Source organism: Citrus clementina, unplaced genomic scaffold (assembly GCF_000493195.1).
Source record: "Citrus clementina cultivar Clemenules unplaced genomic scaffold, Citrus_clementina_v1.0 scaffold_9, whole genome shotgun sequence".
Classification (NCBI taxonomy): Eukaryota; Viridiplantae; Streptophyta; class Magnoliopsida; order Sapindales; family Rutaceae; genus Citrus; species Citrus x clementina.
In genome coordinates, this window is record NW_006261964.1 from 11,329,843 (window position 1) to 11,342,519 (window position 12,677).

The window sequence follows — 12,677 nt, forward strand, 5'->3', positions numbered from 1 at the left end:
CATCTGTCCACATAATGGGAACTTGCCGTATTTTTGCCTTCTTGGTTGTCGGCAAATTGAAAAGCACTTCTTTGCTAGTCAGGGCATATCTCCCATAGTTCTTCCGTGCCCTGTTCGAATCCCCGGCCAATGTTGGCCCTCCTGCTATTACATGGATGGTCGGCTGTTCACGTTCCAAATCCCTCTCAACCCCTTCATCCCGTGTATATTGTGATTCCATGACAGGGGACACTCCATCTACATACTCGTCCAAGTATCGGTTCCTCACCAAATCCTCCATCTGAATCTTCAGGTCCTAACATTGGCTGATAGTGTGACCGTGAGTATCGTGGAACTTGCAGAATTTGCTCTTATCCCGTCGGTGAGTCGGTTTTGTTATTGGGGCTGGAGGGTACAGCAAGCCTTGTCCCTCGATCCTCTCATACAATTCCTCCATGGAGATCTTTAACGGAGTGTACTGTCTATACGCCAAGCTCTGGTCTATCAGCTGAACTGCTCGGTTATCATGAATGTCACCTCGGGCTGGCACAGTCGCTAACTGATCTGGTCGACTAGCCCTGGAATTGGTTGCATGTGATGCTCTGGGAGTGTTGTGATAGGGGTGGGCGGCCATCTGCCGGAATTCTCGTTGTCGATCCGGAAATGGGGGACGCGGAGGTTGAGCCCGGTTGTGCTGGAACTGCGGTGATCTCGGAGCTATGGGGTAAGGACGGGACCGAGCCGATATTCCGCCCATCACTGAAGATTCTCCAGCTCGTTTTCCCGACCCGCTCCCTGTCGGGGCTCTCCGCTCCTTTCGCCTCAGCTCTTCCAGCTGTTCACTTTTAATTCTTGTTGATTTCTCCTCTTCGATTTCTATATCTCGTCTCGCCTGCTCATATCCCGACGAGTAATTCTGTACGAGGGGGCTTCTTAAGTTATACCACAGTCGGCCGATTCTTACACCTTCTTTTAATCCCCTCAACGCCTGCGGGTGATTAAAAGCTCCCAAATCCAGCACGGCTCGGTGGTATCGTTTTACAAAATCCCGAAGGGATTCATGCTCCTCCTGCTTCATGCCCATCAATTCTATCATGTCGTCCTCTGGGGCCACTGCCCCTCGGAACTGCTCTGCCAACTCCTGGCACATTTGCTCATACCCCTTTATACTTCCTCGGGGCAGCTTGCGGTACCATTCTCGGGCTCGTCCCTCTAGTGTCAACGGGAACATCCTACACCTCTGAGCTGGTGTCAGCCCCTGCACACCCGTCATGTCGTTGAAACGCTCAATGTGCACCAACGGGTCACTTCGCCCGGAGTATTTGAGGTCGGGGAAGCGGAAATCTCTTGGGATTATGGTACTCATGATCTCAGTTGATAACGGAGATTCTTCATCTAGCATTATCCTCCAGCTCGGGGGCTTTCTCTTGCCCTGCATCTCCTCTATCACCTGCGCCAATCTGCGCACCTCCCCCTTCAATTCTATAGCACGATCAGGATCACGTGCAGCTATCTGGTCTCGCTCCTACTCGACGTTCTGCAACCGCTGTCTGAGCTCTCCTTCATCAACACTGGCTCCTCGGCCATTAATTCCCAGTATCCGTCTGGGGCGAGGTTGGTCTCTCCCTTTATCCACGTGTTCCCCTGGGACCCGACCAGTACTTCTATGGGGATGCACCCCATTAGGTTGATCTGGGGGCGGAGGGATTTCCTCAACTCTATGTCCCCGGATGCTGGGTTCTGCTCCAACTTCGTCTCTTCCCACGGGGGTTTCACAATCCCTTCTCCGCTCGTCCCTCAGCTCAAGCAATATGGCTGTGAGAGTCTCCATTTGTTTCTCCATCCGCTCCAATCGATCTTGCATTACCCTCTCTCGGGCTTCATTTGCAATTTCCCGAAGGGTGACTGTCTCTCCCGATTCGTTATCCTCCCTCAAAGCGTCCTTCCTTGACAAATCCATGTCTAATCGTTCGATGTTTCTCCGGTAACTACTAATTCGGTGGTAGCTTTTTATCCAGCTCCCCACAGACGGCGCCAAAATGTTGATGCTGAAATATGCTCGCCCTTGGACCGACCAGATTCTGTCACCAACGTTTATATTATCGACTGTTGCTCGAACCACTGTGGTTGGAATCACTCTCCTCTTCCTTACTAGACCTGCGTTCACCAAAAATAGATCAGAGACGCCGGTGGTTTTGCCGGCGTAAACCCTCCGATGCCTAAGTTAGCACAAGGTGTTTAAGGGAAAACAGTTAAATTTTGATTCAAGAGTGGTTCTAATTTGCTCGAAGTTTGTAATAAAATTGCCTGGTTTCGATTTGGCAGCGTTTTCCCTCTCTCAGATTTTCTATCTCTTTCTTCTTCTTTTATAGCCGCTGTCCCCACGTTTCTGTTTGCCATTCATCCCACCTTTTTCGGGTAGTGGCAGCCCTTCATGGGACTCTAACTGTTACATTGTGGGCAAATGTGGATCTTGCGTGTCCTTCAACGGTTCTGGGAAAAGCGCAACTACCGCGATTCTGTGGGATCGTGTTTCCGCTTTTCGGGGGACGGGTACCGGCTCGGTATTTAACTCTGGTCGGTATTCGTCTCTGATCAGCTCATGTTACCCCTGTTCTGCTTGTACCATTTGGCTGAGGTGATTCATGCTGGGGTGGAAATAGTAGCATGGGCAACCTGGTGCTTTTATTTGCTTAACACTTACCTCTTGGCATCCTCATGTAACAAATGCGTACTGATATCATCAACCTAAAATCATCAATAAATTTCTCATAAGATATAATCGAGTCTCAATCATAAACTCTAATGTCCTCAAATATCTCAATTTAAACATCTCCTAAGCTCAACCTCAATGTTCTCAATAATCGGCCCTCAAAACAGAACAGTCCAAATTCTCCGATTTTTAATAAATTATTCCCTCATTGGAAAACTCTCAACTTTTACAGACCATATACTGACACATTGAAAGTTCATTGATAAAAATTTCATAACATAGTTCCTTAAAAACTATTGAAAATAATTGACGTTTCAGACATCATCAATACTGTCAAACAGTTTTCTGTTTTTAACACACTTGCTTTAAAAATACAAAAAAATTTATTGCTTTTATCATAAAATCATGAAAATTTACAGAATCATACTAGACATATATAAAAATCATTGGTCCAAATTTCGTAATTGTGGAAGAAGTCTAGCTATGGTAAAAATAATTTCGTAATTTACGTTATTCACTGAAATCATAAATTTCCAGGTTTTGAGACATGAATTTGAAAAATCATAATTAATTGAAATCTTATCCGATTAACTTTAAACAAGTTTCAAAACATTCTAGACGATGTCTAGTTTAACATACCCAAAAATCAGAATCAAAATCAATTTTTACAAATTACTATGATTTTTGAAATAATTCATTGTTAGCATATTTATGCAAAATCTTAGGTTTCTACTTCTATTGCAATCATGCTTTTCCACAACAATTTAATAAAAATCAAGAATTAAAACTTATCTCCAAAACTTCTCCCAACAATAACAACTTGATCCCGTGTGTTGCCTATGGCAGAACTAAGAAGAAGAAAAAGACTTTCTTTTCTTTTCTCTCTTTTCTATCCATCTTTCTCTCTCTCTTTCTGTCTTTTTTTTTCAACCGATCTCTCTTTTTCTCTCTCTCTTATAATGAAAAAGACATCTTGTTTTATTTATACTAGGGTAAAAAGGATCACTAAAAATTAAAAAGGCTTAAATACCCTTAGGAGATTTGGGATATTACAGTGTTGGCGAGAAAATTCACTATTGCATAACCTCCACTACGGGTGCTGACATGCTTCCAACTAAATCGCTTCTATTGCGTTTGGGTTGGCCAGTTAAGTGGAGTTCTTAGCACCATTACACGAGTTGAGACACCTAATTTGAAAAAGCCCGATGAAATTTGGTATCAGAGCACGATTAGCTATTTTTTGTGGAAGCTTGGAGTCAGCACAAGGCTCGAAAAATATGTTTATGGATAGCTGATTGTGTAGTTTTGGGGAGAAACTATTTTACAAGAGTGTAGTTGTGCAGTTGTGCAGTTTTGGAGGAAGTCACAATGGCAGAAACCAACATGATGGGGGAGTCAACAAAAGACAGATTGGTGTGATTGGAGACTATTGTGGACACTCAACAGCCTGAACTAGAGAGTTTGGCTAAGAACATGGAAATTAACTCTATTGAGATGGTGGGTGTGAAGCAGACTTGTGCAGAGTTTGTGATCAAGTTTTCGGACAAGCTGAATAAGGTTATGGAGGATGTTGCTGCACTCGTGGAGGTGCTGAAAGGTAGCATCGGGGATCTTGAAAAGGAGGTGGGTTTACTGAAACGGGTAGTAGGGAACACTCCAAGAGTGGAGGATGGACCTTTAAAAGTAAAGGTGCCTAAACCGAAGGCTTACAACAGAACTCGAAACACCAAGGAGTTGGAAAATATTTTATAAGATATAGAGTAGTATTTTCGAGCTGCTCATGTGCCCAAAGTGGAGCGGGTCACTATTACCAACATGCATCTTGAAGGTGATGTGAAGTTGTAGTGGCGAAGCAGGCTTCAAGAGGATGCTAAAGCGTAGTGACCAACAATGAAGACTTAGGACATCTCAAACGAGAGTTAAAGGGTCAGTTCTTGCAAAGGAATGCTAGATGGCTCATGAGGGAGAGCTTGAAGAAGCTTAAGCATATTGGTTCAATGAGATATTATGTCAAAAAATTCAGTTCGTTGTTACTGGACATCAAGAACATGTCGAATGGAGACATACTCTTTAACTTTATTTCAAGTTTACAGCTGTGGGCGCAAATGGAGTTGCGGAGGCAAGCTATGAGGGATCTACCAGTAGCAATAGCAGCTGTCGACGACTTGGTTGACTTTAGATTCACGAAATGCTTCTCCTTCTCAATCTAAGAAGTTTAAGAAGGGCAAGAAAGGCCAATGTTCGCGTGATGGTGGGAAGAAGAATAAGGGTAAAAAAGCCAAGCAAAGGAATTCGTAAGGGAAGAAGAGTTCAGGGTGCTTCATTTGTGACGAACTACATCGGGCTAAGGAGTATCCGAAGCGTGAGAAGCTGAACGCTTTGGTGAAGGAGACTGAAGAGGGTTCTTCAAAACCTTCAGAGGCCAAAGCAACAACAGTGCGTATGAATCTGTTACAGTTGCTGAACAACGCAGAATGTAGAAAACATTAAAGATGGTACCGACTGTGGTGAGTTCTTGCTAAGCGAAGTGAAATGCGGGTGCATTGGTAAGGAAGCGCGGGGCTTTAAGCATCTTAAACCAGCAAGAAGGTAATCGCTTCACAGTGGGCTGCTTGGTTGGTGCTGTTGGAGATAACAGCACTGTTCCCTATTTATTAGTGTGCTTGTGTGAGGCATGAGCATCAGGTGTTGGGTGATGAAATGCGATGCAACAGGTTGAGTGGAGAGAGGCATGTGTGGCTGCCAAATCCATGGAAACTTCAGTCTTCTTCGGCCACAAAGCAGCAGGGATAGGGCTTTGTTGCGGCGTCTGCAGGATGAACAAACAAGGGCTTGGGTAGACACAACGATTTGTGGGAAGTCAAAAGGGAACGACCGATAGCGAAAAAGATATTTTCGAGGAGAATGGCCAGTGGGAATGTCACTGGCACGGAGTCATTGCATGGGTAGAGGATGATTCTACATGGGCAAAACATCCGAAGGACCAAGGGATGGTGCAACGAATGCGTGGTGAGCCCAACATTGGCACGTGGGTGTGTGTCAAGGAGAAGGAAGCGATGGCTTTGATATGGCTCTACGTGGAGGAGGTTATGGCAGACGTGGTTACCTTGCCGAAGAGAATGTCACGCTTTTTAGATGGAGGAGGTTTGTCACCACTGGGAGTCATAAGGGCCAACTGTCGTGGCTTGGCTTGGGGCCTTCTACTGAGTTTTGGCAGCAAATGGGCGTCCATGTGCTGAGCGCAGAAACAAGGCAAGGCTGACGCGTTGGCTGAGGTGTGGCAACAAGGCGCATGCTGTGGCATAGGCGCAAGCAATGCAGGACAGCGCGTGCAAGGGAGTGTGGTGCAATGGGCGCTCGAGCGTGTGGTGCAATGGGCACGCGAGTGCGAGGCATGATGGGCGCGCGAGAACAAGGTACTAAGATGTGCGAGCACGCGGCACAACAACGCGCGAGCGAGTGTGGCATAGGGCGCGTGAGCCTGAACAGCGCGCAAGTCGGCTGCTGGATTGCATGGGTAGTTGCGAGTAGAGGTGGAAAAAGAACCCGCCCTATCCGCATCCGGACCGGACTCGGCTCATACGGTCCGGGTTTTACCCGGCCCGTATTAATAAAGAAACCAGTCCCGGGTTTTGAAAATCAATACTTGGATAATTATGGGCATGGATCCGGGCATAACCCTAAAAACCCAGAACCCGGATCAGTGCCCGGTTAAAATTTTTTAATTTTAAAAAATTAAAAAAAAAAAATATATATATATATATATATATATGACATTACATTTACAAACCCTAAAGCTCTCATAAACTTGCACTCACAAAGCCGCCGCTCCCTCACCTTCAACACTCCAAGTCAACTCGCTCATCTTCAACTCTCCAAGCCAAGTAGCCAATGCCCAGCAGCAACAACCCTCACGCCCAGCAGCAAAAATCCTCACCCCTCCTCTTTAAACGCACAAAGAAACCTTAAATCTCAATCCAAGAATAAATTAATGGAAATATTTTCTTATTCTTATTCTTCCTTTTTTTCTCTCTCTTTTCCCACTTCTTAGATCTGGCATGTGACCCTCCGTGCACAACACCTCCACATCACAACAATGTTTGTGCAGCAATCGTCTTGTCAATTTGTTCTTAGTTATTTGATATTTTGAAATTTTCATATATTATATTGATAATTGGTATTTTATTTGTTAACTGTAATTATTATGCTACTTAATTTAAGTTTTTGATGGAGAATGAAATGAATGAATTTAGGAAGAGATTGAATGAAATGAATGAATTTTAATTACTTAAAACTTATAAAGTATGTTGAAATAATTAAGATGTTGTAACAATTTATTACTTCCCCTTTTAATTCAATTTATGCGGGCAGAGGAAACCCGAATAAAAAAACCCGTGCCCGGATAGTGCCGGGCTAAGCCTGACCCGCATATGAAAAATCCGGGCACGGTTCGGGTCCAAACAATTATGTGAATCATGCGGGCCAGTTCCCGGCAGCCCCAAACCCGGACCCGACCCAGACTTTTGCCAACCCTAGTTGCGAGATTGTGGCATAGTTGCATGCCAGAGTGCGCGCGAATGTGCAACGACATGAGGCATGCATGTGGGGGCTAAATTATGCGAATGAAAGACATTCCTGCGCGGACTGTGGGTGGATAGTGGCTGCTGGACGTAGAGCATGGTTGACTGCAACTCTCCAAGAAGTGGGCCTAAAATCAAGCATGAGTGGCACTTGAGGGTGTAACTAAAGTTAGAGAACATGGCCTTGATCATGTGCCTAAAAATGAAGGGTAAAGGTAGTGGATGTGGCGGTTACAATCCATCATTCCTTGCTAATAGGCATGGTCAACAACATTTGCTCAAATCAAGGGGGAGTGGAGATGTGCTCCTAGGATCATGCTTAGTGGGTGCCTAAAAACTTGGGGAGGGATTTGAGGTGGTGTGAGGGCAGTACGCCACCTAACCTTAGCGAGTGGAGGTGTCATTTGCAAACCATGTATATAAATAGTGATGGGGTTGTATGTTGGGGCGCAAGTTTTGAGTTGAGCATTGTGTCCTTGAGCATACAAAACTTGAACTATTTGTAAATCTTTTCTTATTGCCGAAATAGAAAAGTTGAGGGTTGGTGCCTCCGTACAAAGACAAATAGTTGTGTTCTTGTGGTTTGTGTGCGTGTAGTTCCTTTTGTTGGCGAGAAAATTCACTCTTGCATAACCTCTTTTGCGAGTGCTGACGTGCTTCCAACTAAATCACTTCTGTTGAGTTTGGGTTGGCTGGCTAAGTGGAGTTCTTAGCGCCATCATGCGGGTTGTCACACCTAGTTTGAAAAAGCCCGGCGACATCTACCATGTTTCTAAAGCCTAACAAATATCCCATTAGCTATTTTTACACTTGATTGTTCAGTAGGAATTAACATTCAGGCTGGTGTATTATCTGCTAGAATATGTGACTTGGTTACTTTTGCTATATATATAAATGCATCTAGTAATTAATTTGTAATTTGCTACAAGCATACTATCCTTTATATTTTATCTTTATATTGACTGGTACGAGGATGCAAATGAAATAGAGTTAAAACTTTCGAAGAAGATTCATACTTTACTTTAGAAGGCTTTTCATTTTTTAATTATGGAAAAAAAATCTCATCAAAATGACAATCCGCAAAATATGTGGTGAAAATATCACCAATTAGGGGCTTAAGATATCTAATAATTAAAAGTGAGTTAAAACTAACATAAATCCCCAAACGATGTTGAGGTCTTATCTTTGTGCACTAAGGTGGTGATATTAGAACATGCATAGCACAACTAAAAGTATGTAGAGAGGAGATGTTGTGTTCTTAACCAAATACAAGCTATTATGGAGAATATTGATGATAAGCAATGGGTCTAAGACGAACTAATATCGCGGCATGAAAAATAGGATGACCCCAAGCAAATGTTAGTAATTTTGTACGCACAAGTAAAATACTTGCAATTAATTGTAACAATTTAATTAATGATTCTATTGATCTAATTTGTGTATGTACATATGGAAACGAATGCTACAATATCGACACTTATTGATGTATAGTAGTTATCAAATATCTTAGATATAAACTTACATACATTATTCAGACGTCTGGTTTTGATTGAATAATTTGGAAATTATGCCCTTAATCTTATAATTTGGGCAAACAATCTTACAAATGCAATTTTATGGGTGGATAATAAACAAACATGTGACCACCGTGCAGATGAATCAATTAAAACCATAAAGTAACGAAATAGTCTACTAGGTGGATAGATCGGTCCACATATATTGCTTGAACTCTTTACAGAAAAAATGGAGATTCATGATCAATCCTAGAAAGAGGTAGTCTAACCATAAATTTTTCTTATGAGTAAGCAGTACAAACAATCTCATTGGACAATAGAATCTTTTAGTTCTTTAATGGATGTTCATGACAATTTTCAATAACTGTACGCATCATTGTAGATCCAGGATGTTCAAGGCAATCATACCACAACATAGATATTTTTGGACCTGTGAACTTCTGGTTCATCACTATGTAGTTTTCAATCACGTTTATTATTGTATAATATAATCCTGATGAGAATACTTTGAGCTTTTCTAATATGTATTTCTTTTCTTAGACATTTTTAGTAATACAAAGATATTTCGAATTATTTTCATTTAAAGTTTCAATATGATATCCATTTCAGCGGATATCTTTAAAGCTTAGTTACTCATTTTAGATCTTACCGAATTATTTTGGATTATTAATTTGTTTTGTTTGCCAACAAGAATACAGCTCTTTCAAAGTCTTCTATTAGGTCTACAGGACTAGAGATAGTATTTACTTTTCTTTCAGAAATTTTATTTATAAGAAATACTTTTTATCTTGATGAATAGTGTGTGTGGTTGCATTGTCAGCCAAGCATACATTCCTACCTTTCATTTCCAAAATAGGTAATTTGTTTTTAAAATCCATAACCTTATATTAAGTAAAAGTTCACGTTAGATATGAGGATTAGATTAAAAAATATTAAGTAAATTTGATGGAACTACAAAAAAAATACAAAAGTTAACATATGAATAACATAATAATAATGCCATTATAATAAGAGCTTAATTAATGTGGCCATTTCCATCACTAATTAAGTGATCACTTTTTCCCTCTATGTCCTCAAAGAAATCAGTGATATCAAGGTGAGTAAGATTAGCAAGATTTGAGTTATCGATTAAATTAGTCTCAATCTTTCTTTTCCTCTTTTTAAATGCACGGTAAAGGTCTACCAAATGTTTGTTTGAACTGCAGGAGTATGATCAATGACCTTTTCTTCCACATTGGGAACAAATTTCTTAGTTATCATATCTAACATTTCTTTTTTTCTTTCTGCACCATTTTCTTTGCTATGTTTCTCAAAGACATTCCACTTCTGGTGGCATCCATCTCCGTTATTACGTTGTCCTAAATGCCTGTGACCACCATGATTGCAGTAACCACGACCCCTTTTGCCTCTCCAATTACATCCAATATTAGTTTTGCATTCGCTTTCTGAGAATGCTTGAGAGCTAGTTAGATGTAATTCATGATTTTTCATCACAAGCTCATTTTTTTGTTAAGTAATTAAAAGAGATGTTATTAACTCAGAGTATTTGCTGTATCGATGCTTCCAATACTTCTATCGCAGGCAATATTTGACGCATGAAAAGTAGCGTCTGTTCAAGTGCATCTCTATAAGTAATTTCTTCATCACACAATTTTAGTTCCAAGGTGATGTGGAACAAAGCAGAGTTGTACCCTTACATAGTCTTCTAAGCTTAGGTTTAACCACTCGTGTTCGGCATTTGGAAGGAAAATATCCCTCTAGTGGTCAGTGGTCAATGGTCAATGGTCAAATCTATCCTTGAGGTTATTCTACAAAGTTAATGGATACCCTACTATCAGATATTGAGTTTTCAGGCTCTCATGTAAATGATTGTGGAGGAAAATTATAGCCTTTGATTTTTCCTACAAGGGTGCTTCATTTTCTTCTGTGATTATGCCATCTAGGCCCATATCTTACAGGTGCATTTTTGCACTGGCACTCAAAAAAGGTAGTTTCTTCCAGAAACTTCAAGAGTTAGCATTTGTAAATTCAAAAGATTTGCCCTTTTTTTAAAAAAAAACTTGTTAATAATAATAATAATAAAATAAAGGGAAATTATCCACCGTCCACCTATTTGCTTTACATTTTTCAAAAATACACAAACAATTTTTTTTCTTTTTCAGGGTGCCACTTGAAGTTAACCTTCTATTGCACTTGTCCACTTCCGTTTGATCTCTATTAATGGATTTAACAGAATATTAATGAAATGACCTTTTTTGCCCCTCAAAGAAAAATTACAATTCCATTTAACCCAAAATAAATGGAAAATGGGGATAAATTGGTTGGATTTAAATTTTTTCAAGCAATAGAGTTAAACGCAAAGGTGGATGCTAGAAATTGGAAGAAAGTAGTGTTTGTTGCTTGCTAGACTTAGAAAATTTGTATTTATTTTTTCTCTTTCAGTTGAGTTAAACGATGTCAGTTTTCTTTTTTTTTTTAATTTTCAAATCGCGTTAAAAGACATTGTGTTTCTCTTTTTTTTTTAAAAAAAAAGCATAATACAACATAATTTTAGGTATTCGAATGAAATGCCCATTTTACCCCTATGACATCAACAACGTTCTAACAACATTTAGACATAAGTGGATGAGTGCAATAAAAGGCTAACTTCAAGTGGCGCACTAAAAAAGAAAAAAATATTTGTGTATTTTTTAAAAAGGCAAAACAAACAGGTGGACGATAGATAATTTTCCTAAAATAAAATAAGTATCACACTATAAATATAAATATGCAAATATAAACAAAAAAATAAAAGTTATAAATATATAGAAACTTCATCCATGTATTTAGAACTTCAAGTTCTAACTTTTAAAATCATAATTTAGAACTTTAGGTTCCAATTTTAATGAGGTTAGAACTTCAAGTTCTTACCACCTCATTTATGTTGTAAACTTCAGGCTACAACAACAATAGTCAAAGACAAATATATGTAAGAATAAATCTTAATTCATTGAAACTAAAATAACATGATTGGAGATTATAGCAACCATATACATAAATAACTAAACAATCTACATTAATAGAATAATAACATATTAATAAGATAATGACAATATAGGCGGTATTGTAAAGAGATATGGGTTATTAATTTTCCATTGTGGGATACTTTGCATTTTGTAAATGGTGAAAGTTCACTACTAGTTTACAACATTTAAATATATATTTCTCTCGGATACAAAGGTTTGGCCATGCTAACTTACATTTATAAAAAAAGTGCTATTTTGGAATTGGGACTTGGATTCTTTCTCAATTTCACCATTTATTTTATGAGACTACGCAATAAAAATAAAATAAATGTTGACGCATGTTGTAACAGATAATGACACGTGTGTTGTAAAAATCCCTCAAAGTTTAGAGCAATTCCCAAGAATTATTTTCTAATTGGTTAGTTTCCAGCAATTCCCTTTTTGTGTTGGAAGCTTGTTTGATATTTTAATTAGTATGTCTAGCATCTCTCTTTCAATTATATATATTGAAGTTTACCTATATTAATGATGTACATTTAATTTTGGTTTTAAAAGAAGGTAGGATATTACCTACTATCAAAATTACTATTAAAAAGCATCGAAGAATGGAACTTATAGCTTTTGAAGTGTTTGTGAACGTTGAACAGCAAGTTTCTTGGGCTTAGCTATTTCAGATTTCATTTACGTTCAATGATTGTGGCACGAAGATTGTAGATTGCTTAGGCAAAGTTCTGAGTCTCCTGTGTGACTATTGCTGGACATGAACTGTTTAGGGAATGAAATAGGGTGATCAAGATAAAGATGTTTACTCATACATTATCGTGCTCTCCTCAAAGTAAAAGTGAGCAAATGGTTGAGCAGATCACCTCGACCAGGATGTTGTTTG

General features: G+C 39.7%; 1 protein-coding gene across 1 annotated transcript; it reads right to left on the reverse strand.

The window, feature by feature from the left end:
* Positions 1-295: 295 nt before the first annotated feature.
* LOC112099136 lies at positions 296-1,417 on the reverse strand. The gene has a single exon (XM_024186244.1). It carries the CDS (start codon positions 1,415-1,417, stop codon positions 296-298), a length of 1,122 nt encoding a protein of 373 aa, XP_024042012.1.
* Positions 1,418-12,677: the final 11,260 nt, after the last annotated feature.

What these genes read in the sequence shown, in the direction of transcription:
- LOC112099136 (XM_024186244.1), bottom strand. Translation starts at nt 1,417, where the DNA reads ATGCAGGGCAAGAGAAAGCCCCCGAGCTGGAGGATAATGCTAGATGAA.